This window comes from Echeneis naucrates, chromosome 11 (genome assembly GCF_900963305.1).
Source record: "Echeneis naucrates chromosome 11, fEcheNa1.1, whole genome shotgun sequence".
NCBI lineage: Eukaryota > Metazoa > Chordata > Actinopteri > Carangiformes > Echeneidae > Echeneis > Echeneis naucrates.
This window is the reverse complement of record NC_042521.1, coordinates 19,444,219-19,471,784: the sequence shown is the minus strand read 5'-3', so window position 1 is coordinate 19,471,784 and position 27,566 is coordinate 19,444,219. Positions and strand designations below refer to the sequence as shown.

Here is a 27,566-nt window from a genome sequence, read left to right as displayed (position 1 = left end):
ATATCTAGATATCTTTAGATGAATAGATGAATATCCAGTGTTTCCTCTGCTAAAGTAGATAAGATTGCAAGAATTGAACATACTTTCCTCAGCATCATGGCTGCTTCTCCTTTACTTAGGTATTAAACTGTTTTCAACTTTCCCTCTGCTAACTAATTCCTCTCCTTCTGAACAACAGCCTGTGTGTGGGTGTGTGCGTTTGTTTATGTGTGTCTGTCTCTGGCAGCGAGTGACCAGAGGGCCACTTCTACGTTGCCATGGCATTCAGGAGTGCATCTTATTGGTCACTCAACGGATTACCAAGTACCCTGTTCTCATTCAGCGGATTCTGGACAACACTACTGGTGAGCCACTCTGTCACAGACACTTCATAATCAGTACACTAACTACCACAATAATCATGTTAAGAACCACACAACACTGAACAACCAAACTTACCACCACACTGACCTCACAAACTACCACACTAACCACTACACTACCTGCCACCTCTGCACCTATCATCGCACTGATCACAATAACCACCACAACAACAACCACACTGACTTCACAAATGACCACACTAACCACCAAACTGACCTCACGAACTAACACCCTGCCCACCCTAATCACCACCCTAACTGCCACTTCCACACTGATCATACTAACCACCACACTGACACAAAACACATACTAAACATCACACTGATCTATCTCATAATAATAAGAGCAATAATAATAGATTGTATTTGTAATACACCATACATTTAGAAATCTCAAAGTGCTACAGCGTAAAAATGGGAAAATAAACCAATCAATCAAAAACATAGTTCATGCCACTACATCAAGGTCAAAACAGTCAAGGTTTGGCAATATAAAACAATCAATGGTAGACCATTCAAAATTAATAGCTCCTTATGAAAAGGGATGTTTTGAGCTCCTTCTTGAATTACTCAGCAGTCTATGGATCCTTCAGATGGACAAAGTGGGTATTCCACAAACAAGGGATGGCAGAGCAGAAAGCCTCATCCTCCCGTGGTGCAGGACTAAGTTCTGGGGGGATGAAGCTGGTAGTAGTTGGTGGAGTGAGTGTTGAGCTTTGTGGGATTCCTTGGGGTAGGAAGAAGCATTTGCATGATTACAATGGTAAGGAAGGAGGGATACCTTGTACTTATTCGTAACAGAAATAGGAAGTCAGGCATGATATTCAGAGTTGCGCACTTTCACAAGGATTTTAGCACCACTGCTTTGGACTTATTGGAGTTTCTGAAAGCTCTCTTTGGGAATCCTGAGGAGTCGGACATTGCAGTAATCCAGTCTGGAGGAGTGGGAGTGGTTTGCACCTTTTCCTCACAGCAAGAAGATCGTGGGTTTGATTCGATTCCCACACTGACGTTTCTGTGTGTAGTTTGCATATTCTCCCCATGTTTGTTTGAGATTTTCAGCATCAGCAAAAGTGAGAGTGGGACAGAGTTTGGAAATTTGGGTGGAACACTTACCATCACACTAATCATCATGCTGTCCTCACTAACTACTACACTGCCACACAAACCACAACAATGCACACTCTAACCAACAAAGTGATTACACTCACTCTCATGCTGACATCACAGTCCCCACCACATTGATTTCACTGACTACTGACATGACACTTACCACCACAACAACAACAGAAACTACACCGCACTGACCACACTAACCATCACAATGCCCACTGTGATCAACAAATTGACCACACAAACTCCCATATGGACTATCACATTCCCTGTGAGGCTGACCTCACTAACACTGGAACTTATAATACTAACCAACACACTGTATAAACTAGCCCCCACACCGATCACCAAAGTAACTGTCACTTTGGCCTTGGTAACTACTACATTAACTATACCAAACATCACAAGGACCACACTAGCATCCAAACTCACCTCACTAACCACACACTGACAGCACTAACTACACACTAACATCACTAACACTAAGTCTCTCATCTGGTTGCAGTAAGCGTGCTAAGCCATTTCCGGTCACTGGTTGTGCTCTGCGTTACCTTGTGTGCTGTCTCTGCTATTCTTTCCTATTCACTTGATTAATCGACAACAGACTGTTATCACACACACATCTCTCTCCCATTTTCTAAGCTTATAGATAATACTGTAGATCCGCTAATCGAACTACACGATTAGACCAGCTCCTATGGCAGCCAAGAGAGTTTCCTCCCCCCCAGCGGCTCCCAAGCACCCGGGATCTAGTCAGGGCAGCTGGGTGACTGTCCGAGACAAGAGGCATAGTTGTAGGCAACCCTACAACCCTAACCCTAACCCCCAGTTCACCACCAACCAGTTCATGTTTCCAACAAGTTCGCCCCACTCAGCAACACACCTGCTGAAAAGCCGACTCCAGAGATTGGTGACTCTATTCTGTGCAACGTAAAATTAGCGACACCAGTGGCCATAGTTAAGTGTATGCCAGGGCCAGAGCAGGCAACATCCAGTCATATCTGAAACTGCTGACTAAGGATAAGCGTAAATATGGTAAAATTGTTATTCATGTCAGCAGTAACAACACCCTACTTCGCCAGTTGGAAGTCACAAAGATTAATGTGGAATCAGTGTGCAAGTTTGCTAAAACAATGTCGGACACTATAGTTTTCTAAAAACAAAAACTAAACTGAAATCAAAACAGCCACAAATTTGGTCTCAAATAATACTGCAATTAAATATGGACTGTTAAATATTAGATCACTATCATCGGTCCACCTGGTTCGTACTCAGAATTCCTATCAGAGTTTTCTGAGTTTACTTCAGACTTAGTACTCAGTACAGATAAAAGTGACTGGATTTCTTTTCCTAATAGACTCATCTGGCTTTTCCCATTATGTGAATGAACCAACTCACTGCTTCAATCATATACTTGATATTGTTCTAACATATGGTATTGAAATTGACAAGTTAACAATTGTTCCTCAAAACTGTCTTTTGACCATTACCTCATTACATTTGAGTTTACTTTAATTGACTGCACAGCATTAAGGAATAAATTTGGCTATAGATGATGTTTCTCTGAAGATGATGTGGCTGAATTTAAAGAGAACAATCAGTCATCATTTCCAGCAATGCCATATCTAAATTCAAATGAGGATTTCTCTCATACACAGGTTGATGATCCTGTAATTACCACCGTGGCCACACTGTGTTCAAATCTTGAGATTTGAGATTTTCTACTTAATGGAGCCTTTCATTCTAGCTCTGATTAATTTGACCTTATTGTGGGGTTACGTACCTCAGACTCTTAAGACTACAGTCATCAAACCCTGGTTTAAAAAGCCAAATCTTTTTCCAGATGTACTGGCCAATTATAGGCCCTTGCTTGAAGAGTTTCAGTCAGGATTTAGAGCCCATCACAACACAGAAACACCGCTGGTTAAAGTCTCCAATGATATTCTAATGGCTTCAGAGAATAGATCAGCATCCATACTTCTCTTAGATCTCAGTGCCACCGTAGATCATAATATTTTATCACAGAGACTGGAACACGAAATTGGCATTCAAGAAACTGCACTAAGGTGGTTCAAATCCTATTTATCAGACATACATCGGTTTGTTCATGTTAACAATAGCTCCTCCTTGTGCACTGTAGCTAGTTATGGAGTCCTACAGGGTTTGGTACTTGGACCAAACCTTTTCACTCGTTATCGGTTTCGTTTAGGCAACATTATCAGGAAACACAGCATCAATTTCCACTGCAGATTGTAAGACTGCAGACATGTCTTGAAGACCTAAGTCTGGCCTTTTACTTTTACTTCTTAACTCTGACAAAACTTGTCACGCGGGGAGCATGTGGAGATGCGGTGAAGTGCGTTGCAGGGTGAGGACCAATTGCAGGAGCCAGAAACCAGGTAGATGAGGAAAAAAGGACTTTAATCCAAACTAAATTTACCACATAAACTGAACAAAAAAACATGGACAGAGCACGGACAAAACGACAAGGCATGGACAAATCTAACAGGGCATGAGCAAAACGACAAGGCAGAGCATGAACAAGGAACAAGGATCCGCCAAGGACTAGACTGAAAACAGGACTTAAATATACAGTGCTAGAGAAGACACAGGTGATCCACATTAGGGCATGGACGGCAATCAACATAGGACACAACCAGGAAGTAAAGTAATGGGGAACACGAAGGAACCAGGACTACAAAATAAAACAGGAAGTTACAAGGACAGGACAGAATTAACTCAAAACCTGACAAAACTGAAGTTATTGTACTTGGCACCTCAGAGAAACGCTATCTAATTATCTAATCATCTAATCAGTCTGGAGAGCATTATTCTGGCTTCCAGCTCCACTGCAAGAAACCTTGGAGCTTTCTTCCACCTGCGAAAATCAGAAACACCCTTTCTCAAGAGGATACAGAAAAATTTGTCAATGCATCCGTAATTTCTAGGTTGGACTACTGTAACTCATTTTTATCTGGATGTCCAAACAAATCTCTGAAATGCCTTCAGTTGATTCAGAATGCTGCTGCATGAATATTGACAGGAACTAGGAAAAGAGCTCGGATCTCTCCTGTGTTAGCTGCTCTTCATTGGCTACTGGTAAAATCCAGAATATAATTTAAAATCCTTCTTTTAACATATAAAGTTCTGAATGGCCAAGCTCCATCATATCTAGTTCCTCTCTGTCCCAGTAGGCCTCTCTAGATTGAGGTTTACTTGTGGTTCCTAGAGTCTCCAAGAGTAAATCAGGAGGCAGTACCTTTCAGTTATCAGGCTCCTCTTTAATGGAACCATCTCACAGTATCGGTCTGGGGGGCGGACTCTAGAGATTTTAAAGACCAGGCTTAAAACTTGTATAACTTATAGTTAAAAAGTTAAAGTCCATCTACTCTTTAGCTATGCTGCTATAGGCCTAGGCTGCTGAGCATCTCTCGCCCCTGTCCTTCTCTCGCCCCCCCCACATGTGCTGATGATAACCATGCTTTTCTGAAATCTCCATTTCTCACAGTTCTAATCATGTGTACTGCATTCACTAACCATGTTTTCACAAAGTATCTGTTTCTCCCAGTCCCTCTCCTCTTCCTGAATACTGATCACTACACTACATCATGCATCTTTATACAATATTACTATAACACAACACTATCAACAGGCATGGGCTGCACACATAAACACACTCACACCAAAACATGAAGTGTTCCAGCCTACACTTTATTCTCCAGCGTGACACCATTTCACTGTTCCTGGTTACTGTGAGGAACTATGACTGGCTGGTGGTACACAGTGTAATCAAATCAGATTTATTTATATGGCGCCAAATCATAACAAAGTTGCATCAAGGCACTTTACATATATAGCAGGTCTAGACCAACACTTCATAAAATTATTAAAGAGACCAAATAGATCCCCCAATGAGCAAGCACTTGGCAACAGTGGCAAGGAAAAACTTCCTTTAAGAGGCAGAAACCTCGGGCAGAACCAGGCTTAGTGGGGTTGCCATCTGCCTTGGCTGGTTCAATCACAAAATAATAATCCGTCCACATTGTGTTCTGCTTTCTGTAACCTGGTTGGTGGTTTTTTGCTTTGTTATTTTATTTTATTTTTTTTTTTTTTGTAGAGGATGACGAGGAGGCCTCTGCTCTGGCCCAGGCTCTCATCATGGTCAGAGAATTACTCAACTCAATAGACCAGCAGGTAACACTGATGAGCAGCACCAACCCTCATATCTATGTCATGACTTAGAATTCTAATGCTAAATGCATTAGAATTCTAAATCATAATTCATATCTATTCTCCTGTGAATCCTGTGAAACAGATCAGGATTCTGTTGTAAATGCATCCCTATAGTGATATCAAATCAAATCAAGTTAGATTTATTTGTATAGCGCCAAATCATAACAAAGTTACATCAAGGCACTTTACATATAGAGCAGGTCTAGACCAAACTGTTTATAAAATATTTAAAGAGACCCAAAAGCTCCCCTCATGAGCAAGCACTTGGTGACAGTGGCAAGAAAAAACTTCCTTTAAGAAGCAGAAACCTCGGGCAGAACCAGGCTCGGGGGGGCGGCCATCTGCCTCGACCGGTTGAGTTGAGAGTGAGAGAGGCATGGGGCGGTGCAGGCAGGAACATGTTACTATATGAAGTTCATGCAGATGAGCTGTGGTACAGAAATCATGAAGATATGGGACCAGCAGGCGTTGCAGGAACATGGGCTGGCGATGAATCACCACCTGCAGGATGAGGACAGGGAGAGAGAGGAGAGGGACTGGGAGAGACAGAGACTTCAGGAGAACATGGTTAGTAAATGCAGTACAAATGCTTAGAACTAGGAGAAACAGTGATTTTTAAGAAGCATGGTTCTCGTGAGCGCATGCAGGGGGGAGGGAGGGAGAGAGGGAGGATGGGGGAGAGAGAGGGAGAGAGAGAGAGAGAGTGAGAGATATGAAGCACAACAAGAGAGTCATTGAATCCGTTTAACTTCTACTCATTAATTCTGTTGGACCCTGGTTGGAAGATGGAGGAAATGGAGAAAACTCAACGGCTACATGAGATCCAGGCCAAGTTTGACCCCCGGGCTGAGGCCAGAGTGAGAGATGGGGGAAATTTCCGGTCCGTTGAGCTGCTCCGCCGGAGACTGGTCCATGAGGGGACCCTTTTCTGGAAGGCTCCAGGATCCAGGCTTAAAGGTAAACCATCCTGTGATAACATTACTTTCTCCATAACATAAGTGAACACACTTCTCCTGAACATTCTTTAAAGGTCTTTTAGTTCCTTGCGACTCATTCATTCATTCATCTTCAACCGCTTATCTGCTACCGGGTCACGGGGTGTTGCTGGAGTCAATCCCAGCTAACACTGGGCAAGGGCGGGGTACAACCTGGACAGGTCTCCAGTCCATTGCAGGGCCAACACACAGAGACACATAACCACTCACACATGGACAATTTAGAGTTACCAATTAACCCAAATATGCATGTCTTTGGAGGGTGGGAGGAAACCCACGCAGACACAGGGAGAACATGCAAACTCCACACAGAAAGGTCCCAGGCCAGGAACTGAACCCCCAACCCACCCAATGTGTGAAGGTTCAAAGGATCTGGAAGGATGGATTATCCACATTAGAATGTTTCTTGCAGAAATTAGGCCATCTGAAACACCCAATGGGATGGTGGGTGATGTTTTCCTCTTTAAATCTTTAAAAAACGAATTCTGAAACATTGGAAAGACACACAGGATGGAGGGGACTGTTGAGATACTGTTTAAACATAGAAATAGCAAAGCATGAGGACAGAAATAAAAAGCAACAGTTTAATAAAATATGGCAGGAAATCTATAATACTTGAAAGGCACAAGTAAAGAAACCTGATGAGATGGCTTTGTTGGGGAACCTTTTGGGAGTGTTGTGGATGTGCAAGTTTGGCTCCGTGGTGTGTATGTGTGTGTGTATAAAGGGGTAGACATATTATATGTGCATAAGGGTGTAGATGTATGTTGTGTGTATATATGGGTGTAAGCAGTGCTAACCAGTATGCTGCCTTGCTGCCCTCCTTTACACTTGAATCTGAAAAAAATGCTTGATTTGTTTTATTCTGATAAACTAAAATCCTATCTTCATTTTAATACACAATTACACAGACATATACAGACTGTACAAAGAAATAGAGCACACTAAGTGCCAGTACGTTTTATCATCAGTTATGTGGACTAACCATTTTCTTGCTAGCTAGATGATTTCTTCTTGACTTCTTTCTAGACTTTCTCTCTCACACACACACACACACACACACACATACACACACACCCACAAACAAGACCATGTGACAATTTCCACTTGTTGGAAATGTATTCCCTGTTTAAGGGTAACAATTAGGCCTTCACAAAAAGAAAACAGCTTCCAATTTTAGGCTTGTCTCGTTTTAGAAAAAGTTGTTTTTCTTCTACTGCAGACATTTATAGAGATCAATTCTGTTCTTGATAAATTCCAGTCTGGTATCAGATCCCGATATAGCATTGAGTCAGCACTGCTGAAGGTGCACAATGGTATTGCCTTGTCTGTGGATGCTTGGAATCCTGCTGTGCTGGTGCTGCTGGACCTCACAGTGGCTTTAGATACAGTGGACCATGCAGTCCTTGTATCTCGACTAGAGCAATATGTTGGCATCCATGGCACTGCTCTTCAATTGTTTAGGTCATACCTGGCAAATAGGAGCTTCTCTGTAATGATTGGTGACCTATGATCTCCATATGCCCCCCGGCCCTATTCTGTTTTCATTGTATAGCCTACCTCTGCGATCAATGATAAAAAAAAAAACACAATCTGTCTTTTCAGTTTTGTGCTGACAATTTGCAGATATATTTGCCCATGAGACCCAATGAAAATACTACATTTACTAAGTTGCTGGATTGTATTGCTGATGTAAAGCAGTGGCTGGCATGGAACTTTTTGCACATCAACGACAGCAAAACGGAATGTATCATGTTTGGCATGCCACCTATGTTGAATGTTTTCATAACAAACTCTGGTACTCTGGCCATCTGTTTTAAACCACTTGCAAAAAACCTTGGGGTAACTTTCAGGCTTAAATTTGATAAACAGATTAGTTCTGTTGTTAGAACAAGCTTTTTTTCAGCTCCATCTCCTGCCCAAAGTGAAACCATTTCTCAGTCGGCAGGATCTCGAAAAGGCAATCCATGCTTTCATTAGTTCAAGACTGGACTACTGTAATGCCCTTTACGTTGGCCTCAGCCAGTCTTCAATTTTGCGTATCCAACTTGTACAAAACATTGCTGTCCGATTTTTAACAAGCACGTCCAGACGTGAACACATTACCCCTGTGCTGTCCACTCCACTGGCTTCCAGTTCATTTTAGAATTGATTTTAAACTTCTGTTGTTTGTTTTTAATGCCATCAACGGCCTGGCTCCATCCTAATTGTCTGAGATTTTAACTATCTGTGATCATGGCAGGGTCCTGCGTTGTTTGGGTCAGCTTCTGTTAGAAGTCCCAAGGTTGAGATACAAACAGTGGGGTGATCATTCTTTTGCTGTTGCTGTTCCCAAACTGTGGAACAAACTGCCCCCCGACATTCACACCACTACTGATCTCTGCTTTTTTAAATTGAAGCTGAGGACCTCCCTTTTTTTACATTTGCATTCAATTCTGACTAGGACAGCCTTGTTTTTCGAGGTGCAGTTATTTTGTTTGTTCTATTTTATGCACTTTTGGAAGGATTTTGATACCCTGCAGCACTGTGGCAACGTCCCCAGTCAAAAACCCTATGTTTTATGTATTGCTTTTCTGTACTGTTCTGTATGGCTTTGTTGTAAAGCACTTTGGGTACCTTTTGGTTATTGTAAAGGGCTATGAAAATAAAATTTGATTGCTTGATTGACTGACTTTGTATTGATGTGTGGTCATCTATTTGTGTCTATATGTTTGTGTGTAGACATACAGGTCTTACTGATGACAGACATACTGGTGTTTCTGCAGGAGAAGGACCAAAGGTACATCTTTCCCAGCTTGGTAAGAAAAAGTGCTCAGATGAATCCTTGTTGTGCAGATGTCTGATGAAGTTCTTTTCACAATCAATTCACCTGTGTGTGGTCCAGGACAAGCCTCCTGTACTGTCACTCGAAAACCTGATAGTGAGGGACATAGCCAATCAGGAGAGAGGTATGTTTCTCATCAGCGACTCTTCTCCTCCTGAGATGTACGAGTTCCATGCTTCCTCCAGAGAAGACAAGAATGTGTGGATACGCCACATCCAACGCACTGTCAACAAGTAGGCACACACCAAATCATATGCAGCACTGAGAATGACTGAATAGATTTAAGAAAGAGACCAAACAGGCCAGTTATTGTTGAAAAATAAGTGTCCGCACCCCTACTGTATGACTTATCTATGATAGCATCATGTGTTCTATTCTATATATTCTAGTGTCTATGCTTTTGTTTGGATGTTCTAATCTGTGTGTTGTTCTTCTCCATGTTTTGTTCTGTATGTTGTTTTCTGTATGATGGTATTCTATACATCATCTTCTGGATGATTTTAACTCGTCTGTTTGTGCTGAGGTCCATTCCTCCCAGTCAAAAATCTCAACTAAATCAGCCTTCTGATCTCTAATTTTCCCCTTGCTTCATGCTACAACTCAATCCGACACATAATTTCACAAGGTTGTGCCTGTATTAGTCCCTCCAGGATCACGCAGTCTTTTATTTTGTGATTGCTGCAGTCCAAAATGCTTGATTTTGCAGGGTGTTTTTGTGTGGTATTTTTATGTGATTGTTTTAACAGTTGAAGCTGGAACTGTCAAAAACTGCAATTTAAGTGGGAGCATTTACCTGAGATGACACACCTTTGTACCCATCACTTAGATTTTTTTCATTATCAGGATGTAATTCAACTTTTTGCTATCCTTTCAATTCTGGATACAGCATTCTTTATTTTACCGTAGCATACTTTCCTTGTCCTGAACATTCTTTAAGAATACATGCTTCCACTTCAGCTTCCAGAATATATATATATATATATATATATATATATATATATATATATATATATATATATATTTGTTTGTTTGTTTATTGAATTTAAAGTGTAAGATTCCAGTACCCGCGCAGATATAAATTCAACACAACGCAGAACAAAATGGAAATCAGCCCCCCACTCCATCCCTCCGGCACCCAGCCCCGACAAAAAGTTGACAGATAATAGAGAGGAGAAAAAAAACCAAAAAAACCCACAGATACTAGTTCAGTGGCCCCAGGCAGAACTCAGTTTACAGTGATCTGACATCTTGTACTATTGACATAGGACAGGAAGGGATTCCAACTTCTCAAATAAGGCCGCCTTACCAATCAGAGTCAGTCTAACTTTTTCTAATTTAAGGGTTAAAAAAAAAGCACATCTTTAACCCAGTTTGTATAGGTAGGTGGGACTGGGGACTTCCACAGAGTTGTGAATGCTATTAGGTCCTTTTTAGCTAGGGAGAGGATTAGTGGGAAAGGCCATACACTAAACAGGGCAGTTAAGGCATTGGGAGTCACATCCGATCCAGTTACCTTGGATAAAGTGCTAAAAATCTTAGACCAAAATCCAGCCGGATAAAAACAGCTCAAAAAAATATGTGAGTAATTTGCTGTGGCTTGATGGCATAGTTTGCATAGGGGAGATAATGAGTCAAACATTTTTGCAAGCCGAGCTTTAGTATAGTGGGCTCGATGGAGGATTCAACATTGCATAAAGCTGTGTCCAGCACAGACTGAAGACTTGTGTACTCTCCATAAAATTTGCTCCCAGTCCTCATCTCGAATCACCTCACCCAAATCTGTCTCCCAAACTGTTGCAGTAGAAGAGCGCTGACAGAGGTTGCAAATATTTAAATAAATAGAAGAGACTGCCCCCTTTAATGAAGAGAGAGGCTTCAGAAATATATCAAGATCTGAGGGCTTAGGAAGAGCAGGGATTTCTGGGAATGAACTGTGGACAAGATTTCACATTTAAAGGTATCTAAAAAATGTCCTTTACGGAGCAAAATTTTGTTTACCAACTGTTGAAAACAAGCAAAAATAGAATTGACATACAGTCTCTAAGAGTTTTTATGCCCAGCCTAGCCCATATAAAGAAGGTGCTGTCCAGTAATGATGGGGGAAAAATAGGATTTGCAGCAAGTCGAGCTCCGATAGAAAGTGTTTGCAGGCCAAAATGACGTCTAAATTGGGTCCATATTTTAATACTGGAGGTCACCATCACATTGTTAGTATAGCCAGAAATATGAAAAGACAAAGGTGAGTACAGTAAGGCTTTCAATGATACTGAATGGATAGAATTTGTTTCCAAGACCAACCATGACAGAGGGACTTCATTATCTCCATAATTTACCCAATAATTCAGATTTCTAATGTTTATTGCCCAATATTAGTAAAGGAAATTTGGTAGTACCATTCTGCCTAGAACTTTGGGTCACTGCAAAACCTGAAAACTTAGGAGTTTTCTTGTTCCAAATAAAATGTAGAATAAGATTGTCTGCTTAATGGAAAAATGAAAGCGGAAGGAGGATCAGAATGCATTGGAATAAGTATAAGAAGTGTAGGAAAATGTTCATTTTTAATTGCATTGATTCTGGCAGCTATAGAGATTTTTTAGTAGGGACCATCGCTCAAAGTGTTGTTTAATTTTGGTAAGCAGAGAAAGAAAACGTTTCCAATAAAGATTAACCTGCGTTTTAGCAACATATACTCCAAGATAAACAAAACTGGATCGAACAACCTTAAATTGTAAATGTTGAATTTGAAGTCAGTTTCATCTACCTCTCCACTGATAGCAAACTTTTCACTTTTGTTAAGATTAAGTTTATAACCTGAGAATTTACCAAATTCTTCAAGGACTGAGAGGGCAGCAGGAACACAGCTTGACAGATTGGACAAAAGCAAAAGGAGGTCGTTCAGGAACAGCAGCACCTTCAGTTCAACACCATTTCTTGTTATACCACATATATCAGGATGAGACCGCAGAGCAATTGATAGGGGCTCCATCATAATGGCAAATAAGAGCAGACTTAAGGGGCTACCCTGTCTTGTAGAACGATGTAGTCAAAAGTACTCAGAGAATTTGTCCTGACCATAGCCTGAGAAGATGCATATAATAACTTAACCCATAAAACAATGTTCTTCCCAAAACCAAACTTCCCTAAAATAAAAAAATATGAAATGCCTTCTCAGCGTCCAGAGCTATCAGAGCTTCTTGGAGAGCATTTTAGGGAGGGTTTAATGTGGTAAACCACATTACCACATTACCTTGATATTGTGTCGGGCAGGGTGGTTCTCCCTCCTTTGGGCAGGTCATCAGTCCATCGCAGGGCCAACACACAGAGACGAATAATCACTTGCACTCACATTCAGACCTATGGACAATTTAGACTCACCAATTAACTTAGACATGCATGTCTTTGGATAGTGGGAGGAAACCAGAGTACCCAGAGGAAACCCACGCAGGCACAGGGAGAACATGCAATCTCAACGCAGAAAGGCCCCATATTATTATTGTTATATTATTGTGGGGTGATAGCACTAACCACTATGCCACCGTGCTTCCCCACATCCAAGATATTAAGTTTTCTGAATGTTTCCCTGTATATGGCTTCTATATTTGTTCTGTGTTCTGTATCTTGTATGCCAATATCCTGAGTGATTGGTTTTAAATGTTGTAATTCCATATGTTCTGTCCACAAATGTCCATGCCATTACCAATGATAGGTTTGTGCCTTACGTGCTTGTACTCAGGTGCCCATCAAGAGAGGAGTTTCCCCTCATAGAGACTGAACATAAGGCCCATCAGAGGAGACTCAAAGGTCAGGAGCCATCACTGACATCTCTGAGGTCATTTCCTTGACCCCTCTGGTTTGGTCGTACATTCTAATGTCTTGACTGAATAAAGATTGATTAAATGAATTAGTGGTTAGTCTGTATTTTACTCAGATGAGTCTTTTTACAGCCTTCTGAAGTCAGCAGATGTGTTGTTGCTGTCAATCATCTTGTTATACACAGCAGATTTAATGGTTACATGTGTAAAAATTTGTGTGGCAAAATAACAGATATCTTAGTATATATGTGAACATCAACCTCGAGTCTACTGTTTTACCACAAACCAAAAGGTGTGTCTCTATCCAAAGAATGGGTAACTGGGCTGAGTCTGGCAAAAGGAAACCCTGGAGCTCCACATGTTTGATTAAAATACAGGTGTGGCAGTAAGACACTGTTCAAGTTACATTTCATAGAGGTGCTATTTTAAATGTCAGAATATGAGGATTTGACAGATTAATTCATGTTGTTTTTTAATAAAGGTCAATCGAGAATTTAAACTACAAACCAGCCAGCTGTAAACAACTTGAGTATCTGTCTTCAGATTAAGTTTTTCTGCCCAGAGTATGTCTGTCTTTATTATGTCCTCTCGCATTTGTCATTTGATTTAGGATTCATGTCATGCATTGTGTTAACTGAGATTATGATTATTGGTTTATCCTCAATCACTACTAGCTGACCTCCAGCAGAAAGACCAGGAGATGCTGGAACTCTTGCAGGAAAGGGTCTCCCTATTCTGTGAGCTAGCAGAGGTGACCAGTGGTCAGGAGTGCCCACAGGCTCCTATCACTCGATATCTGTTCAGAGCAGATACCCCCCAGGCACCCCGAGCTGAGAAACTCTTACTGGATGCCACAGCTGAAGGTAAAACACCATCCTTCACACCTAGTCCAGAATGGAGAGGACTGGTTTCTAGTTGTCTGAAAAATAGCCATGCCATCTTAGTCATGTCCAGACAAAGAAATAACTGCCTCTGTCAATTAGATCTGCTCCGTCCTTCAACTCAATACATATTTATTCTCATTAGTTTAAGCTTGGATCATCTTGACTGCTCACTTATTTTAAGATAAAGGATAATAATCTTTTATCAGTTGTACATTACAGCAACAGCAGACATATGAGAGAGAGAATCAAAGCATACAAGAATAACTAGATAAAGTAGAGCGCTAATACTTTGTTTTCTGTTGTTGTTTTTAAACATGCTCTCTAAATTGTGTGTGTGTGTGTGTCAACAGTGGACAGGCTGAGTGAGCTCCTACTTTGCTCCAGTGTGGACATCCCTTTGCTGTGCCATCACAGAATTGTAGAGGTGGAGACCAGTGAGTCCTGAGAATCCAGTCTCTCTCCCCACAACATAGGATGTCACTCAATATACAAGTATCTCAAACAACAAACATTCAGTAGATTACTCAAGAAATGTAAAACAGCCACACATCTACTGAGTTGGTAAGCTTAGTGTCTACTCCAACATTTAACAATAAAAAAATATTTTGATCAAAACCAACACTAAATCCAGCTTTATTAACACCTTGGGTAACAGTGTGGAGAGTTAGTGAGGTATGTAGGTGGAACAGAGGCAGGTGTTGCTGATCAAACCTCTGCCCCAGAAGAGCTCAACCACACTGATCCCACACTGAACGTCCAGGTCAAATCCGACTACCACATTTTCTCTTAGATTAGAAGATTTGAGTCAGTCACTAATGTGTTTATGATGTATTGCGTTTATGTGTGTCTCAGGTCATCGGGATTTATTGGTCAATGGAACCCATGAAATCTCTGCAGCAAAGGTGAGGTAGATCCAGGACCAAATACTGATGTTGTAACATGAGGGAAATCCTATGCCTGTAATACTTAGGCAGGGTTCTTGCACCACAAGAGTCAAATTTAATGCTTTTAAGACCTTTTTAAGACCTCAACAAATAAAATGTAAGACTCATAAAAAAAAAAAAAAAACTTTTTTAGTTTAGTTTTTTTTTTTTTTTACTTTAAGACAATTTAAGTCTGGCACAGCTGTGGCTAGCCGCTGCCACATACTGCTGCTGCTGTCCACCTTTAATATGCAACTCGACAGCTCGACAACAAAAAAGTATTTTTGCATAATTTGCACATTGCCTCATTGAGTGGGTTACACGACACTTTAAAAATTTGATTTATTGTGTTAGCCTCGCTAGTTATTATAATCTAGCTAACACCCCCCCAGATAATGCGAATGAAGCCAAGCTACTGTTGCATGTATACAGACAATCGGACTCCAGTCAGACTGGAGCATGAGGAGCTGATCTGCCCATGTCTTAAAGTTTCGTGCCAAGCTACGAGCTGGGAGTCGAGCGACATTTAAAACGTAAGCGTTAGGATGTCAGACAAAAGAAGCCAGCTAACTGCTAACACATTGAACATTGTTCCAGATTACCTCTGAGTCACTCACTTCCTAGCTCACCGGTTTCTTTTTCTTTCCACCTCTGTTGTGGTCTGTGACATCATAGGTCAATCGGTAGTGGCCCATTACCCACAAGGCAAAAGAGTGCATATCACCTCCTATCATAGTGGAGATTGATTTGAACATGACATGATTTCAACAAATAGCTCGATTTCACACCCGTGCATGTACATGGGGACAAGGACATAAGTCCTTTATCGAGCTATAACCGTAGCTCAACTTAACTGTGCATGTAAACATGCTCATTGTTGTTTCAGCCAGCGCCAACCACATCCTAAATACATCCTCTTCAATCCATTTGTCGTTAAATTTGCACTTCCCCACCTTTGCATGTTGAAGTAACGTATACCCACTACAAAAAAGTAGACTACACTACATATTACAACTTTCTAAAAAAAAAAACCCCAGCAAAAACCAGCGAGTTTCCACTATGGAGCAGTTCAAGACGCAATACACGGTTCTGTCAACATTTCACAACTGTTAAAAACCACAATTTTTTTTATATGACTGCAACATTGATATACATTATGGATTGTTGATTGATGACTCTGAGCAGGTCATTTTCAAAGGGTGAGAGTTCGAATTTAAATGACTCATGCAGACAGTGTGTCTGCTCTGATCCGTTAACATGGGTGCCGAAATGAAAAACAACAGGTTCTGCTACGCATGTGCTGCTCAAGCAGGAAGTGTATCCCAGGCCTGAGCACTTCGTCCATAAACATAAATATATGTCTATGACTTCGACCACAACCACAGTGCGTAATGGCGGCACACAACCCAACATCAGTCTGTCACTGACGTACCGTAAAACGGCTATTAATTGCAGTCAGGCTTTGTACTAAGTTAATCAAATAGGCTACACATTATGTTTTATGATCAACCACTGTGCTTTCCCATCAGCATTAAACACAACATCTGGAAGTTTAATACCTTTAGCAAAGTTATGGTAAGTTTAAGACAATTTAAGGTCTCAATTATTCGGATGATTTATCATCAGCATCTTAAGACTTTTTAAGTACCCGCGGGAACACACATCTTTGGAAACCGGAAATGTTTCACAGAGTCATGAAAAACACAGGGAAAATAAGAGAAAAAGTAAATTATTCTGAAGAATGACTTCAACATTCACTGGATGACATTCAAATGATAAGGACTGGAGTTGGTGATCCCTGCTCGAAAGTCTTTCAAGGGCATATTGCAGGTTAAACACCACTTTGAATCAATGTTTATAAAAATAATATAGGAACTTTTTTTTTCTTCATTTAGAGAAACACAAGAAACTTGTGGGACAAAAAATGGACCAGACTCAGTGATCACCTTCCTAGCCACAAAATTTCACACTGCTCTATGTTCCCTACAGATAATATCCAACTAGACCAGTGAGCGGTGATAGCTATCATGTCTATGGGGTCATCAGGTGGGAACCTCCTTTCACCGGTGTTTCGTCTAGTTAGGCCCACAACACCTCCAGAAGGCTAGACCGTGAACACTGGCGTCCCAGAGTCACCCCCCTAATGCCAGTCATCACCACTCCTCACACAAAGACAACTATCTCAAACAGCACTACTATCACCTATCCTGACCTCTCACCAACTGCACCAGTGAAAGCGGGGTATGGATACAGACCCTGGTTCGGGTAGGGGGCATGAAAGTATAGAGGGCGCAGGCGGTGGAGGCAATACAAGCTGCATTAGTACATTCAGCAACTAAACTCACCTAAATGGTCCTATACTCAAACAACACTCCAACACAGGCCAGCTCACCTGTACTAACTACATGGTGTCAAAGAACTATCTCAAACACCACTGTCAACTACTCTAACCTCTCACCAACTGCACCAGTGAAAGCGGGGTGGGGATACAGACCCTGGTTCGGGTAGGGGGGAGAAATAGAGGAGAGAGAAAAGTAGGGATGGGATACAGACCCTGGTTCGGGTAGGGGGCATGAGAGTATAGAGTGTGCAGGAAGTGGAGGAACTACAAGCTACGCTAGCACACCAGCAGATTCAGCAACCAAATTCACCTGAACAGCCAAAGCCAACACTCCAACGCAGGCCAATTCTCCTAGGCTAACCGCATGGCGTCGAAAAGGCACAAACACTATTTCAAGCAACACCACTGTCAACTACTCTACCCTCTCACCAATTGCACCAGTGAAAGCGGGGTGGGGATACAGACCCTGGTTCGGGTAGGGGGCAGAAATAGAAGAGGTGGAGATAAAAGTAGGGATGGGATACAGACCCTGGTTCGGGTAGGGGGCATGAAAGTATAGAGGGTGCAGGAGGTGGAGGCAGTACAAGCTACGCTAGCAGATTCAGCAACTAACCTCAACTTAATAATCCTAGTAAAATCAACACCAAGTAAAATCAACACACCAACCCAGGCCAACTCACCTGGACAAGCTACGCTAGCAGATTCAGCAACTACCCTCATCTAAACACTCCTATATTCAAGTAAAATCACACCAACACAGGCCTAGACTAACCGCATGGTGGCAAAGAGGCTCAAACAGGCCACACCCCCACTTAAATACATTTCCCCTTCCTGGATTTCTTCCTCTGCTTCTCCCTAGAGTCTGTCTATCTTAAGAGCTCCCCCTGCTGGGCCCCCAGCTACTATTACCTCTTCTGACCCAAATCCACTGACTGGATCTGACTGCCTCATCTGACATTTCCTTCACTATTTTCCTCACCCTCTGGCCACTTCCTCCTAACTCTCTCAACAAAGCAACAACAGATCTGGCTACAAACCCTCTACATCCTACTTCCACTGGACAAATCCTAACCTTCCATCCTCGCTGCTCAGCATCCTTACCTAGATCTGCATACCTGAGCTTTTTCCTTTCATATGCTTCCTCAACTAAATCCTCCCAAGGCACAGTCAGCTCTATGAAATATACTTTCTTTCTACTCCTAGACCACAAAACTATATCAGGCCTTAGCTTTGTACAGGCTATTTCCTGGGGAACAACAAGCTTTCCTCCTAAATCTACCTGCATCTCCCAGTCACTAGCATCCTCTAAACTGCCTTGCTTCCTTATTATCTTATTAACTTTCCCTCCTTCCTGCACAAACTGTATTGCAACTCTCTTTGTCTTAGACCCTCCTAAAACTGCCTGCCTCCGTATATCTTCAATGCCTGCAGCTAAGCTTTTTAAAACCTGGTTATGTCGCCACGTATATCGGCCTTGTGAGAGACTAACCTTACAACCAGACAAGATGTGCTTTAGAGTTGCAGTACCTGAACACAACAAACATGCCGGGTCTCCATTTACCCAGAGTTTTAGGTTCTGGGGAGTTGGCAATACATCATATGTTGCCCCTATCAAAAATCTAATCCTACTTTCCTCCATACTCCACAGTTCTTTCCAACTAAGCTTTTTCTTCTCTACACCTTCCCAATTCAACCACTGTCCCTGCTTAGCCTGAGCCACTGCCCTCGCACCTCTTAATATTTCCTCCTGTCTACGAACCTGCTCCACAACTAGCTTCCTCTTCTCTTTGGGACCTGCTCTACTCCACACCGGTTTGCCTGAGCCAAGCCCCAAGCCTCCCCGGCCTATCTGTACATTACCCACAATCTCGGTATGCCTAAGAGCTGCTTCTGCTTCCTGCACTGCCATTCTTGGATTCCATTTTCTCCCCTTGGTTGGGTTTGGAACCACCTTACTAACAACCACATCTTTACTCCCAGATAACAGGAGCTCCGTCCTAACCTTAGTACATTTGAACTCCTCCACTAAACTAGATACTGGGAGCTGAAGTATGCCTTTCCCATACAGTGCCACAGTGCTTAAACATCTCGGAACCCCGAGCCACTTCCTAACGTAAAAGCTTACTATTCTTTCCATTTTCTCTGCAACAGATATTGGAATCTCATATACCGACAGTGGCCACATCAATCTAGGAAACAACCCAAACTGCAAACACCACAACTTCAACTTTCCTGGAAGTCCTGATTTATCTATTCTATCCAGTCCCTCAACAACATCCTTCCTAAACTGCACTACCTGTTCTCTGTCATTCAAATCTGCCTTGTACCACCTACCTAAACTCTTGACTGGTTTTTCCCTAATTATTGGAATTGCTTCTTCATTTATTACAAACTTTCGATCACTTAATCTTCCTCTACTTATTGAAATACTTCTAGACTTACTAGGCTTGATTCTCATACTAGCCCACTTTAAGTTTTTATTAAGTCTCTCAAGTATTCTTTTCATACATGGCACAGTTGTAGTTATCAACGTCATGTCGTCCATATATGCCCTAATTGGTGTAAGGCGCATCCCATCCTGCCGCCTCTCTCCACCTACAACCCACCTAGAGGCTCTAATAATTACCTCCATTGCCATTGTGAATGCTAATGGAGAAATCGTACACCCTGCCATAATACCTATTTCTAACTTCTGCCAACCTGTTGTAAAGCCTGCCGTACTTAAACATAGTCTGATATCTTGGAAATAGTTTCTTACTAAATTGACAATTACTCCAGGCACTCTAAAATAATCAAACGCCTCCCAAATAAGGCTATGTGGCACTGACCCAAATGCATTTGCTAAGTCCAAGAATATTACATGAAAATCTCTTTTCTCACTCTTGGCTGCCTGAATCTGATGCCAAATCATGCTAGTGTGCTCTAAACACCCTGCGAAACCTGGTATTCCTGCCTTCTGTACTGAAGTATCAATTAGGCTATTCCTTTCTAAGTAACTAACTAGTCTCCGTGCAACTACACTAAAGAAAATCTTCCCCTCTACATTCAGGAGAGAGATCATACGAAACTGACTCAACTCTGAGGACTCCTTCTCCTTAGGAATAAGAACACCTCCTGCCCTACGCCATGCTCTGGGAATAAACTGTTTCTTCCAAACTATTCTTAACTGCTTCCACAAAAACTTTAGGATATCAGGTGCGCTTTTATAGACCCAGTAGGGGACTCCATTTGGCCCTGGGGCCGAAGAAGCCTTCGCACGCCTGACTACCTCCTCTACCTCCTTCCACCTAGGTGGTCTAACATCCATTTCTTGATCTATCTCCCCTAATGGTGGCATGTCAGGTGGAAGTCCTACTACTCTATTCTGCTCAGAATCTGAATATGTATTTCTCAGATACTCTTCTACTTCTATCTTTGTCGCTTTCAAAATATATTGGCAAATACATTAATTAGGCTTCTAGAGTCATTTTTGTGAGAAACTTCTACTTCCAAATCCGAAAAAGCTAAAGCAAAAGTGACATAGGCAGAGGGAGCGCAGTGAACCCGGCCAATAGCAAAACAATGGATCCCAATCTCAGTTTTGACACAAAAGAAACATTAAATGTGTACCATTACACTTGTGACACGTAGTTATCACAGGGAGAGACCGGGGAAGACCAGGGGGAGAGTAAATGGTCAGAGAGAGATAGAGCTGCGGTGTCAGGGCAATCAGTGGAGAGCAGGGAAGGTGGTGTTAGTTTATGTAATATTGTGTTCACCTCATAATATTGCACAGATTACCATCATATGTCAGGCAATAGCAAAATTATGAATGGTCATCTATTACAGGCAGGAGTATTCGTACTTACAAATAATCAAAATAAATGATCTTGATGAAGTGTCTCATACTCATAATATCCATAAACACTATGAGGTATAGCGAGAGAAACACTTTGGTAATCTACGTTTTGTTTGATAGGTGCTTTTGTGGGAAATGGTCGAGGCAGATGGCCGCCCCCATTTAGCCTGGTTCTGCCCGAGGTTTCTGCCTCTTACAGGAAGTTTTTCCTTGCCACTGTCGCCAAGTGCTTGCTTATGGGGGAATCTGTTGTGTCTCTTTAAATAATTTCATGAAGAGTTTGGTCTAGACCTGCTCTATATGTAAAGTGCCTTGATGTAACTTTGTTATGATTTGGCGCTATACAAATAAATCAGATTTAATTTGATTTGATAGGAAATGCCCACTTAACACCCACAATAACAAAACTGCACATGCTTTTTTAAACTTGAAGTGAAAGTTTAACGAGATATGCACGCTTGTTTGATAGTGTGTAAAGCAATTCAAATGCCTTTACAAGCATCTTTTTATTTACTTTTCTGATTTAATCATGAAATATCACTATTTGCTTCTCTATGATTCATAATGAAAGGCACAATCTCTGCTGATCCAGACACTTAGCTCTTATGGATTTGCAGCTGTTTTTAATTTATTTTTAAAAAAATATTTCTTATTTTATTGTCCTACCTTGACCCAGGTATGTTTTTATTTAAAAACAATCACCCTTTGTTCTGGAAATTGTCTTGTTTAAGTTTTATGTTTGAATAATTTTATAAAGAGTTTGGTCTAGACCTACTCTATATGTAAAGTGCCTTGATGTAACTTTGTTATGATTGGGCGCTATACAAATAAATCTGATTTGATTTGATTTGATATGATATGATTTGAAATGCGAGGCCATGGCCACAGCCGAGGAGAGCATGTGCTGCAGGGAGGCAGATGCCTACTGGGTCTCAGTGGAGAATGCCACCCCCAGGCTCCAAGTGCAGTGCTTCACACAGCACCTGGGATTTGATGCTTGCTGTCTCAATCCCTCTGTGCTTCAGATAGCCTACATGCAGCCTACATACAGACAGGAACATGGACCTCTCCAGGCCAGCAGACACGAGTATGTTGTGTTTAGAGCAGAAAGAATTAATTCCTCTATTTAGTTGTTTTACTCTCTTTATTACTTACATGATCTATTTTCCATATTTGAACTAGGATAATAAAGTACATAATAATGCTGAATGTTTAAAAGATTTGTAAAATTTCTCCAGCACAAGCCTGCTTCACTGCTGCTGAGCTGAGGAGGCTGTGTGCACCGAAGGCACCACACCCGATGTCCGTCACACCTGGGTCTTGCTTTGGCATCTCATGTTGAACTCCATCAGATTGCTAGTTTGTGCAACCTCCACAAACGCAATAATTTACCATGATAATGATAAATGAATGCAACACAACACTCTATAACACGACCGCTCTGACTGATAACTACCTATGCCCACACTAAGTGATGGCAGAGCCTAGCATATAGCTTCCTCTGCCTTCATCATATGACACGGTGTTGAAAAAAGAGTGTTTTAGTGGCTTAGCTCACTTTTTGGACTAAATTTGCGCTCTTATGTCTTGAAAAAACTTTTCAAACTTCCCTTAGCTCTTCAAAGGGTATTTTTTAAACAAGATTATGTATACATCTCCACGGAAGCGTAGTGCTGCCACATCAGTAAAAGGAAGAAATATCAGTATCATGTTATAATGGGAAAGTATCACGTTATTACAATATACAAACTTATCACCTTATAACATGATATTTTCATGTTATTACAATATGCAAATTTATCACATTATAACGTTATAATTTATTGTTAGAACAATATACCTCCAGAGAGTTGGACAAATTTTTCTTTTTGTGCAGTCCCATACTTTTTAAAAAGCTTCGCAGTGTACACATACTTGTCACAATATCATACACCATGTGCAGTAACAGTAGACTCTCGCTATGTCTCAACCCAAGCATGAAGTGGAACTTGATCAAATGGTGTAAATCAGCCATATTCCTTCTCTGTTTCCTCATTCAAACACTAAACTTTTCATGTTATAACAATATCAATTATCACATTATAACATGAAAAGTTAGTTATAACAATAAACTTATGACGTTATCATGTCATAAGTTTGTATATTGTTCTAACAAGAAAATATCACGTTATAACGTGATACTGAGTGTCTGTGTGCGTTTCCTCCAGGTACTCTGTTTTCCTCCGACTGGCTGCAATGTAACAAAGAGTGAAAGCTTTAAGGGGCTCGTACTTTCCATATGCATTGTATAGGAATTATTCTTTGAGGGCCTGGCTGGGTTATGTTTTGTTAAACTTTTTGCACAGATAAATGATTTTCTTGACACACCACACCCTACCAGTGTGTGCTGTGTGTCTTTTCCTCCATCTCCTTTGTATGTGTTGTTGTGTGTTAGTAATAAGTATGCTGTCTTTGTTTAACACAGGAAATCTGTCAGAGGCTGGTGAACCTTAGTGTGTATCTCCATGCTCTCCAAGTGAGTCCTCTCTCTTTTCTGTTTTCTCTTGTTTTTACAAAGATGATGCTCAATTGATGTTATGGCTGTAAGTGCTGTAAAAACTACAGGACATTTGGTTGATATGCTCTGACCTCTTGAAAGACAATGTTCGGGTTATATGTTATACTCAACTTAAAGCAGGACAAAAATGTCTTTGCTAGTTGTAGGCTGAGATGGCTTATTGTACATCATAAAATGTGCAATGCTTATCTTATAGCTTATAGTTAGCTTATAATTAGGGAGTTGTAAAGTCTGATGCCAGTAGCAACGACTGTTTTCTGTATCTTTCCATTCTGCATTGTTGGATTAGCCATCTATTGTTGTATCTTTTCTGATCAAGTAGTATGTTATAGTGGATGGTCCAGTTATTTTAGGGTAGTTTCTGCCTACCCCTGTGTAATCGATCCATCACAACTCGCCGTAAGTCTAGTCAGGATCGTATCACAGAGCCAGCTCTTTCAACCTGTTTTTTTTTTTTTTTCAACCGCTTTGCTCTGCAGCAGACTACAGCAAAGAACAGTGTACTTGCTACCAATACTGGTACAATATCTGCAACATTTTTCTGTGAAGTATCTAAGTATCTGAGCCTCCTCAATAGAAGAGGCAACTCTGCCCCTTTCTATAGATTGCATCTACTGTACAGTTGAAACCCAAGGTTTACATACACTGTATAAAAAGACATAACATTTTGTCCCCTCACTATTTGAGATCAAGTTAGACTAAACTTTTTCCATTGTAGGTCAGTTAGGACTAGCAAAATTATTACTAAAAGCAAAAAGCTAAATGCAAGGTTGATGAAAGAGAATTTTTGATTATTTTCTTGAAAGTCAGAAGGTTACATACACTAAGCTTACTATTTGGAAAGCCTTTAAGATGACATCATGGATTTGGAAGCTTCTGATAGGTTAATTAAGAACATCTGAGTTGACTGGAAGCACACCTCTGAGGGTTCATTATCCATTAAATTAAATTTAATTTTAAATTGATTTTTATAGTGACAAATCATGACAAAGTTATATGAAGGCACTTTACACATAGAGCAGGTCTAGACCAAACTCTTATGGAGTTGTTAACATATCCCTCCAAGAGCAAGCACTTGGTGACAGTGGAAAAACTTACTATAAGAGACAGAAACCTTGTTCAAGGATACGCAAAGAGTTAAACTCAAGTCAAACAGTCTAATGGCAATGCTACCAAATACTAAGGGAATCTATGTCAATTTCTGACTTTGATGAAAGTAAGAAAAAAATAATCTAATTAATTATTTCTCTAGTTTTTCTGGCATTTCACAAAGAAATTATTTTGGCAATCCTAAATGAAGAAAAACCGAAAAGGTTTAATCTGATTTATCGCCAGACGGTGAGGAAAGAAATGTTATGTTATCTTTTTATACAGATTATGTAAACCTCTGGTTTCAACTGTATGTTATGGGTCTAGTCCAACTTCTTGTCCAAGTGTGGCTGAAGAGGGAGATTGAACTTTAAAAAAAATCCACTATCAATTCCTTGGTTTGAGGTGTTCAGCTGGAGGCAGTTTTTCGGACTCCAGCTACTGTTTAGAGAAAACACAAGAAACTTGTGCAACAAAAAAAATGGACCAGACTCATTAACTAACTCCCTAACAACAAACTTTCGCCCTGCCCTATATGCCCTAAAGATAATATCTAACTAGGCCAGTGAGCAGTGATAGCTAACATGTCTTTGGGGTCATCAGGTGGGAACCTCCTTTCACCGGTGTTTTGTGTCGTTAGGCCCAACACCTCCAGGAGGCTAGACAGTGCATCCCATAGTCACTCCCCTAATGCCAGCTATCACTGCTCCTCACACAAAGACAACTATCTCAAACAGGATTACCATCCTCGCGACTCAGCATCCTTACCTAGATCTGTACACCTGAGCTTTTTCCTTTCGTATGGCTTTTCAACTGAATCCTTCCACGGCACAGTCAGCTCTATGAAATATACTCTCATTCTACTCCTAGACCACTAAATAATATCAGGCCTTAGCTTTGGACAGGCTATTTCCTGGGGAACAACATGCTCTCCTCCTAAATCCACCTTCATTTCCCACTCACTTGCATCTTCTAAGATGCCTTGCCTCCTTGTTATCTTATTAACTTTCCCTCCTTCTTAAACAATTGCCTTTGTCATAGACCCTCCTAAATTTACCTGCCTCCGTATATCTTCAATGCCTGCAGCTAAGCTTTTGAAAACTTTATGTTGCCACGTATAACCTCCTTGTGACAGACTAACTTTACAACCTGACAAGATGTGCTTTAGAGTTGCAGTACCTGAACACAACAAACATAGCAGGTCTCCATTTACCCAAAGTTTTAAGTTCTGGGGAGTTGGCGATACATCATATATTGCCCCTATCAGAAATCTAATACTACTTTCCTCCATAGTCCACAGCTCTTTCCAACTAAGCTTTTTCTTCTCTACACCTCCAGTCATTGGTTTTTGCTCTTCCTCTTATCCTCTTTTGACAGAAAATAATGAAAATAGGAAAGATAATAATTGAACTCATTAACTATTTCAATTTGTGTGACAACCTGTAAAGTTTTTGAAACTGAATTGTCTGCCATGCCTTCAAGGGTGCTGTCATCAAACAAGACTCTATCTTGGAGTTGCTGTTGCAACCTCAGGATAGCATGGTACCAGCTGCAGGGGGAGTATGGCGACCTCACTGGCGAGATGTTGGAAATCGAGATGCAACTGTGGGATCCACCATCGGGGAGTTGGCTCTTTTACAGAGACAACACAGCCTGCTGCAAGGAGAGTTATTGAGGCTGAGGGACGCTGAAAGCCGGTTCAAGGACAGCGAGAGGGCCCGGGTCAAGCTGGAGAAGCAGGTCCGAAACATGAGGGTCTGCAGTGGGTGTGGACCCGCTTCCCAGCAGCCGAGGGAGCAGGTGTCTCAGGTAACAGCAATTGTACTGCATTGAGGATGAAGTTATTCACACATTCAGCCCCAGCATTCTGAAATGCTGGAATTACACTTCCCAATATGCTAGGGTCATGTCTGTCAACTCTAAACCCATTTTGTATCCAGGATTTTCTGTTAAAACTTTGTCTCAAACTGATTTAGATAAGTAAAAGTGCAGTGTACCTATTTAATAGGCCATGTTAAAGGAGTCATCATGAACTGTACATCGTTCCTTCTGGGCCTCTACTGTGTTTTCTTTTGTTGTTTAAGTCTGCATCTCTGCAACCTGTAATTGATTAAAACCTGCAGGCCAGACAGGAACCTCTCCATCAAGCAGAGTGTCTGCAAGACGGCTGTGATCTGGAAGTAGATGTGACATCAGATGATGATGAAGGGTCAGCAGAGAGCTCCAAAGGTGAGATCCAGTGGTAGCCAAAGTACGCAGCTCCAGTACTTCAGTCAAAGTACAGATCCTCAAATTTAAATGTTACTCCAATAAAAGTAAGTTAAACTATGATTTGAGTAAAGGTACAAGAGTCTTTGCTTTTAAAAATACTTTAAAAATACTATTCAAAGTACTTTTCATTGCAATGCAAAGTGTCCTGAACAGTACCCTCAAAGAATCAACTGGTTTGAACAGATAATTATTGAAAAAGAATCAAATCCTATAGAAAAAAAACTTAAACTAACAACAGCAATATATTTATACACAACTACACTGTCTTGTTCTTTTTATTAAAAGAAAGCCGCCCCTATTCAGAATCAAAGTGCTAAATAAAAT

At 41.1% G+C, this 27,566-nt stretch overlaps 1 protein-coding gene across 1 annotated transcript in view; it reads left to right on the top strand.

The window, feature by feature from the left end:
- arhgef2a (Rho guanine nucleotide exchange factor (GEF) 2a) overlaps positions 1-27,566 on the top strand; it is a 60,389-nt gene that overhangs the window by 28,125 nt on the left and 4,698 nt on the right. Inside the window, exons 10-21 of the mRNA XM_029513406.1 lie at positions 227-344; positions 5,593-5,669; positions 6,494-6,665; positions 9,425-9,501; positions 9,588-9,760; positions 13,261-13,328; positions 14,014-14,202; positions 14,574-14,657; positions 15,076-15,125; positions 23,790-23,840; positions 26,454-26,780; positions 27,095-27,200. Coding sequence (XP_029369266.1) covers positions 227-344; positions 5,593-5,669; positions 6,494-6,665; positions 9,425-9,501; positions 9,588-9,760; positions 13,261-13,328; positions 14,014-14,202; positions 14,574-14,657; positions 15,076-15,125; positions 23,790-23,840; positions 26,454-26,780; positions 27,095-27,200 — 1,492 coding nt within the window. The remainder of the gene's footprint in view (positions 1-226; positions 345-5,592; positions 5,670-6,493; positions 6,666-9,424; positions 9,502-9,587; positions 9,761-13,260; positions 13,329-14,013; positions 14,203-14,573; positions 14,658-15,075; positions 15,126-23,789; positions 23,841-26,453; positions 26,781-27,094; positions 27,201-27,566) is intronic.